This window comes from Oncorhynchus tshawytscha, linkage group LG33, assembly GCF_018296145.1.
Source record: "Oncorhynchus tshawytscha isolate Ot180627B linkage group LG33, Otsh_v2.0, whole genome shotgun sequence".
NCBI classification, from domain to species: domain Eukaryota; kingdom Metazoa; phylum Chordata; class Actinopteri; order Salmoniformes; family Salmonidae; genus Oncorhynchus; species Oncorhynchus tshawytscha.
In genome coordinates this window covers 37,510,841-37,519,053 of record NC_056461.1, presented here as the reverse complement: position 1 = coordinate 37,519,053, position 8,213 = coordinate 37,510,841, and the positions used below count along the sequence as shown (strand labels likewise).

Genomic DNA, 8,213 nt, shown 5'->3' with positions numbered 1-8,213 from the left:
TAGGTGTCTTCTCTGACCAGGCATTGCGGACGCCTGCTAGGTCTTAAAACACCTGGATAGCAATCTCAGGCGATGACGTGGCACCCCAACCATTGGTTGATGCATGCCATGTCTGGGCAGTGGAACGCAACACCTATGTTATTGCCACGTTCAAAACAGCTGGGAACTCAGGACTTCAGTGCATTCAAGACTACTGCAATTTATGTATAAACATGATTTCTTGCAACATCTCTGCATATCTGGCATGGAATCCCACAACAGACACAGTAAACCAGAACCCACAACTTGCCTCCATTTTATTTGATTTATTTACAGAAGACAAAGTTCAAAATTAAACATGTGGCAGTATTACAAAACTACTCTTGGGAAAAGCATACATATTTTAGGTTACTAGCCAATTTTTTAAAAAGTTGCCAAAATGAGAGTACACCTTTACCGCTGATAATTGCATTAAGTGAATCACAGCAAATAGTCAACAATCTTAGTTGTGGGAGAACAGTCTCGGGCCTTCAGAAATTACAAGTCTTGACAGAGGCATGTGTTGTAGAATTCAAAATGATGTATCTAGCGTAATCATTATACATCTAGATATAGGCTTGCATTTCCCGATTGGCTCCTAAAACAGCTTGTGGTATGGTTGGCCGTTGTAATGTAATACCAAAGCATGATGGCCCCATCATTACATAGTCATCTGGCCTGTCCATGTAGGCTACAGTAATAGAAATGGGAAAAGTGAAGGGATGTAAAAAGGTCTGAGGCCAACACTCAACATCTGCTCTACCTTAAAAGTAAACATCATGAGCAGTCCTCTAGAACAATCTCTTAATTACATCCTTACTGATTAATTGTAACTGAGGGTATACCCTGGGGGAAAAAAACACGTAGTTTAAAAAAAGTGGACTGACGGACCAAAATGTCATTTGGAGTAGGACTGATGCGCTGTAGATTCTTAAGTTTTCCTACAGCATCCATGAAACTCAAACGTACTCCTTGCTGCTGCTGGTGGGACGAGTGGAGGCGATGGGGTATTTGACCTTAGGTTTGCCCTTGGGGCAGGTTGCTGCGAGCATGGCACCACCAATTATGTCCAGGAATGCTCCAGCCCAGGCAATGAATATGGCTGAACCAAACTCATACCTAGAAGATGAGGGTTTGTGTTGGCTCAGTTGTAAAATGACATGCATAACAGAAAAATGGAAAGCAACTTCCAGCATTCAACACCATCAAGATAGTGAATTAAAGACGCCAGGTGATAAGAGGGGCACTAAAGGGAAGTTAGCCAAAGAGAGATTCAGTAGTACTTACTTGGAGTTAACAGGGGCGAATGGGTTGTAGAACTCCTTGATGATGTTGTTAGCATACCACGAGCAGGCGATAGTTGCACACAGAGCTATGGAGGGGAACGAAATGTTAGCGGTTAAACCATCAGAGCATACAGAGAATCAAGAGCCAATTTCAAGGTAACTCACATCCAATCAGCAGGACGATGCCACCGGTCATGGCGATCCGAGACTTCTTGTTTTTGTCATCTCCCCCACAGTTGGTGCACTTCATTCCCATGGTGGCCACACCCAGTCCAGCCACGGTCACAATGATGCCCACAATCATCAGGGCACGCGTTGCCTGGAGTGCAGCTGGAGAGTTGGGGGATGACAGGGTTAATACACCAGGATATCCCTTTAGGGTGGCAAACAAATAATTTATGGTGCATTACATGGCCCTCCTGTTTTTCTCCCCAACTGAGATAAGTTAGTTTGATATGAAGTCGATATGGTCGAAGTCAATATGGATGGTTGAGTGAATAAATAACCATTGAAAAATGTTTGATTTATCCAACCAAATAATTTGAATTTAGCCACAAGTTTCAGTTATAGGAATATAAAGTTTAACCCAATTAGGTGATTAGCTTTCATATCCAGGTTATTGAAACCTGAGAGCAGTGTAGCCACAAACAATACATGCAAACTAAACACTGATATTCTCCATCTTTGCCTCAACCACACCCTCCCCCAATGCACCTAGTCAGGTGCAACAGAAACCGGCTTCAACCGGAAACCCCCATGAGGGTGAAGTGTGCGCCACCCCTCCCCCTCTAGCTCAGTTGGCAAGTCAGGAACCAGTCAGACCAGTCATGAGACAGACGGGGAGTCGGGTTTCACTAGGAGGGACTTTCTCACTATTGGCTAGCTAGACCCTCCCACAGCAAGTAGATCTCGCTTTAGGTTACATTCACAAGATCCCAAATCAAAATGGCTGTTTCGACAGAAATTATTTACTATGGCCTCATAACACCCACATACGAGCCAGGAAGCATTTAGACAACTTATCGACGCCTGAAACTATGCATTTCTGAAAAGCTCCAGTTCCACAGATTGCAATTGGCATGAGAAAAACAGTACACCGCAATCATTGCTTACCTGGAACCCATGAAGAAATTTAAATAAGCATTTGGCACAGCCTAATTAATTTCCACAGTTCCTCATATCTGGGATTTCTCCACCTTCCTGCTATCAGTGCAATGCAATTGACATCAAGCTATTTACTTACTTGTTACATTGACCACTGGTTTGATTACAATGCCTTTATCAGACATGGCTTGTGTTAATGTTTGCAGATATGATAAAGCATACAAGCAAAAGAGTATAAGAGATAAGGAGTCTATAAAACGATATAGCTTTATCAAAATAGTTGATACACTAGTCAAACAGTGGTTTTACAGCCACTAAAACTACCATGCAGTCAGGGAGCTCAAGCAGCTCAGTAAAGTCTATGCTCTCAATGTCTGAGAGCAGTCTTTTACAGGTGCACTTTTGCCGAAGTGTAAAAATATGAATGGATGGCACTCACCCAGCAAGCCACATTTAAGACAAGTTTCTTAAACACCATGCTTCTACATCGCTTGCTCTTCGGGGTTTTAGACTGTCCATAGAAGCACTTTGTGACAACGGCTGATATAAGGAGGGCTTTATAAAATACATTTGATAGAGTAGGATGTAGTGGACAGAAGTCGCTACTTAAACTACTTGAGATACAGGATCTAGCAATTTTATCTGGGGCAGTTGGCAGGGAGTGTAGTCAGAGGCTAACGTTTGGGCCATGCCTACATTTATGAAATGTCATGATTTAGTGATTTCTGTTGGTTTAAGCTAATATTGTACTCTAATAACACCAGTGGGGTAGGAAGCTAAACAGGAAAATATCGCCGCGAGCCAGTTTTATTCAGTAATAGGCTAGATGAGGAATGTATCTGTGCCTCTTGCTGACTGTGCACGCAGACTGCCACATCTGTGAGTCCATTCAATGGCGTGTTGACTAAACAGAGCAGAGATCAAGGCTTGATTTACCCCCATGCCAGCAACTCGTCCCCCCTCGATACTGCCTGCAGCTAGCTAATAAGGGTTTTTCCAATAGGCGGATGAGGGCATGGCACAGGACAATGGCTGTCTGGATAACCATTACCCTATTGGTAACTGCGCAACACAGCCATGTCCACGAACCAACGTGAATACAAAGCATTCCTCCAGTAGCCTGTGTTTGGTTATATCCCCTGATATCGTGAACCGATGGTGAGATATGAAATAGGAGTAGCCCCATAATGGGCAAAGAAATGTTGGATAGAGTCCATTGGGGCTAAGTTAATGAATATCAAAAGGATAACAAAGCAACCAAAAATGTACATAGAATATGGACACTTAAGTATGAGTCGTAAATCGCACACAAGGTGTGGCAGTTTCATAGAACATTATCAGGTTTCCAATAAGAATCGGCGCATGCGTCATCTATAGCAGGGGCGCGCGTTAATTCCCTCGCCTAGCAAATTCAAACAGCATGTTCTCAACATTAACTTTTGACATTGTACTCATGCCACATAGTTTCATACTGGAAAATGAAACTAATTTTATATATAAACAAATTCATTAGCCTACTTACAGTCAAGTTGCAGAATTGAGTCATAGACTTTGCATTGGATCTGGCCGGTACTCTGAAATGCACAAGACATCCATAATCCCTGGTACATAGACACCGCTGTGATGATGTTGTCCCCGACATAGGCGGACATTTTCCACTGGGGAAGAATTGTGCCGACAATTAACCCGATCAGACCCAGTAGCGACAGGGCAAACCCCAAAATCTGGAGTCCCGAGTTGGCCATTTCAACTCCTTGAAGCAAACCGAGTTTTAGGAATGTCACTGACCTTGAATAATCTTTGTAGTATAATAAAGACAACAAATTGATTGGCACGAAGAGGAAATTACTGTCCACCTGTTTTTGAAAAGAAGCCCTTGACGCGCTCACACAATTAATGTCTTCAAAAGGAGCTCTTTTTTGTAAAATTGTTTTAGAAAGTAGCGGCTGCTTTCTGCAAACTATAAAAACAACTTGGCAGCTTCACCTCTAAAACGCAAACGGTAGAATTTCTCAGCACCTGTTGCCAAGCCGCACCTTGATTATTATAATGAGGGTCGGTCGGGGACGAGCGTTTTTAAGGTCTCTTCCTCACAAGGGGCGGGAACGCGCACAGTTTCGAGTCATTCACCTTCGATAGACCTGAGGTTTCATGATGTCACCGTTTCTGTCACAGTATAATGAAACCAAACCGTTCAACTTCAATAATTTCCCGAATGTGATGCTGTGACTAATCGTTCACAAATCATTTGGTGAAGTTTAAAATTGTTTTTTTTTAAAGAAGAAGAAAATCCCCTAAATCAAGGGCCGATCTCTTGTGCTCAGGCATAGGGGCCTATACCAGGTGTTCAGTTTATTTTTCTAGGGGATAGATCAGCTATGACATTAGCATATATAATTAAGTATATCAAATAACATTACTTGCATCATGTATAATCAACCTTTTTATTTATATTTTTTATAATGTTTTATTATGTCCCTACCCCGCTTTCCACATCTGCCTTCTTCACCTGCCCAGTCACGTGAAATCCAAAGATCAAGGCCTAACACATTTATTTCAATGGACTGATTTCCTTATATGAATTGTAACTCAGTAAAATATTTTAAATTGTTGTATGTTACGTTTATATTTTTGTTCAGTATATATATATATATATATATATTTATTTTTATGTTTTCCACCAAGTCCTCTGACCAGGGGAAAGGAGGGTAAGGGCAGAATAAAAATATATATATTTAAAAAATGGATTAGAATGAGATCAACTATTGATTTAGGGAGAAAATATACAAACAAGTCTATTTCCTAATTGCGCTGGACTCTAGGTGTATTTGCCAATCAACCAATCACTCCAATCTTAGTTCCAACCCTCAGATGTCCTCAGACATACTGACTCAACTCCATATTATTATAATCATAATACTGAATATAAGGTCTGTAGTTTTAGTCAAGAAATAGGACTTTCTGTTCCTTGTTAGAAATGAATGGAGCTATCGTCAGACCGGCTGGAATACTGTGTTCCTCACAAAACATTCTGTCTCTACCCAGGGAGGGGAGAGACCTTGGGCTTGTAGTAGATTGTTTAACAGATGGCAGACAATGTGGGAAGGCTTGTGAACTATATTGCCATTGTATCTGAGAGGAGGAGAGACATTTATGATGAAATGTGAGGTATATAAACTAATGTACATGGTATTATGACCAGAGCTCTCGGAAAATAAACGCTACTGATTCATTTTGAAACTGGTCTCTGTCCATTATATGCAAATAAGTATCTTACAAATTCTTAGAAACGGACAGAGTGTTTTAATTGAATTGGTTAATGAACATATAGGAGTTAAATTCCTCTAACAATGTATCACTAGCCACTTTAAACAATGCCACTTTTCTATGTTTACATACCCTACATTACTCATCTCATATGTATATACTGTACTCGATACCATCTACTGCATCTTGCCTATGCCGTTCTGTACCATCACTCATTCATATATTTTTATCTACATATTCTTCATCCCTTTACACTTGTGTGTATAAGGTAGTTGTGAAATTGTTAGGTTAGATTACTTGTTGGTTATTACTGCATTGTCGGAACTAGAAGCACAAGCATTTTGCTACACTCACATTAACATATGCTAACCATGTGTATGTGACAAATACAATTTGATTTGATTTGAGACTATCCAAGGTTTACTGTGAAAATCATCCCAGGCTTACTGTGAAAAATCGAATCAAAGTTTACTTCTCACATGTACAGGATACAACAGGTGTAGAACCATCCAGCGAAATGATTACTTACGAGCTCTTTTTCAACAATGCAATCTTCAATAACTATGTCAAATACCTTTTTTTAAAACAAATTTTCAACATATCTAAGACTAACAAACATGAGAAGGTAGGCTATACACAAGATCATTACCATCATATCAATGTGCAGGGATGCAGTCAGGGGTACAGCAGTGGAAAGTAAATGGTAAATGCAACCCAGTGAGCACTGTCCCACACCGATGTCCATGGATGTTGAAATGATGTTGAAATTTGGTCCATCCATAGAAGTCTATGACAGGTTCAAATTTGATTGGACCGGACTGCCCCAAACATAAACGTCTATGATCGGTTCAGATTTGATCCGGTCTGGATCGTCTTTGATTTCAACGTCCACAGATGTCTGGTCCGACCGGTCTCGATTTGGCCCAACATAGACATCTTTGATTGGTTTAGACTTGGTCCGGTCTGGAAAGGCCTTGATTTGTTCCAATCATAGATGTCTGTGTTTCACAAGTTTGGACAGCATAGTAGAGCACAGCAGAGTAAAGTACAGTGTAATGTACTATATTGTACTCTACTGTACCCTACTGTGCTTTACTGTACTTTAATGTACATGACTGTACTGTTATCTAGTGTACTGAACTCTAGTCCACCCTACTGAACTAAACTCTACTCTAATATACTGAACTGAACTCTACTGTGCTCTAAATCAAATCAAATTTTATTTGTCACATACACATGGTTAGCAGATGTTAATGCGAGTGTAGCGAAATGCTTGTGCTTCTAGTTCCGACAATGCAGTAATAAGCAACAAGTAATCTAGCTAACAATTCCAAAACTACTACCTTATAGACACAAGTGTAAGGGGATAAAGAACATGTACATAAAGATATATGAATGAGTGATGGTACAGAGCGGCATAGGCAAGATACAGTAGATGGTATTGAGTGCAGTATATACATATGAGATGAGTATGTAAACAAAGTGGCATAGTTAAAGTGGTTAGTGATACATGTATTACATAAAGATGCAGTAGATGATATAGAGTACAGTATATACGTATACATATGAGATGAATAATGTAGGGTATGGAAACATTATATTAGGTAGCGTTGTTTAAAGTGGCTAGTGATATATTTTACATCATTTCCCATCAATTCCCATTATTAAAGTGGCTGGAGTTGAGTCAGTGTGTTGGCAGCAGCCACTCAATGTTAGTGGTGGCTGTTTAACAGTCTGATGGCCGTGAGATAGAAGCTGTTTTTCAGTCTCTCGGTCCCAGCTTTGATGCACCTGTACTGACCTTGCCTTCTGGATGATAGCGGGGTGAACAGGCAGTGGCTCGGGTGGTTGTTGTCCTTGATGATCTTTATGGCCTTCCTGTGAAATCGGGTGGTGTAGGTGTCCTGGAGGGCAGGTAGTTTGCCCCCGGTGATGCGTTGTGCAGACCTCACTACCCTCTGGAGAGCCTTACGGTTGTGGGCGGAGAAGCTGCCGTACCAGGCGGTGATACAGCCCGACAGGATGCTCTCGATTGTGCATCTGTAGAAGTTTGTGAGTGCTTTTGGTGACAAGTCGAATTTCTTCAGCCTCCTGAGGTTGAAGAGGCTCTGCTGCGCCTTCTTCACGATGCTGTCTGTGTGGGCGGACCAATTCAGTTTGTCTGTGATGTGTACGCCGAGGAACTTAAAACTTACTACCCTCTCCACTACTGTTCCATCGATGTGGATAGGGGGGGTGTTCCCTCTGCTGTTTCCTGAAGTCCACAATCATCTCCTTAGATTTGTTGACGTTGAGTGTGAGGTTATTTTCCTGACACCACACTCCGAGGGCCCTCACCTCCTCCCTGTAGGCCGTCTCGTCGTTGTTGGTAATCAAGCCTACCACTGTTGTGTCGTCTGCAAACTTGATGATTGAGTTGGAGGCGTGCGTGGCCACTCAGTCGTGGGTGAACAGGGAGTACAGGAGAGGGCTCAGAACGCAACCTTGTGGGGCCCCAGTGTTGAGGATCAGCGGGGTGGAGATGTTGTTGCCTACCCT

The 8,213-nt window shown here is 41.7% G+C and overlaps 1 protein-coding gene across 1 annotated transcript; it reads right to left on the bottom strand.

The window, feature by feature from the left end:
- Nucleotides 1-290: 290 nt before the first annotated feature.
- On the bottom strand, nucleotides 291-4,461 carry LOC112231404 (claudin-7-B). The gene is made up of 4 exons (XM_024398140.2): nucleotides 3,931-4,461; nucleotides 1,470-1,634; nucleotides 1,306-1,390; nucleotides 291-1,137 (listed from the first exon to the last, which is right to left on the bottom strand). The coding sequence occupies exons 1-4, from the start codon at nucleotides 4,151-4,153 to the stop codon at nucleotides 978-980; spliced, it is 633 nt and encodes a 210-aa protein (XP_024253908.1). The 5' UTR covers nucleotides 4,154-4,461; the 3' UTR covers nucleotides 291-977.
- Between the last annotated feature and the right edge of the window lie 3,752 nt (nucleotides 4,462-8,213).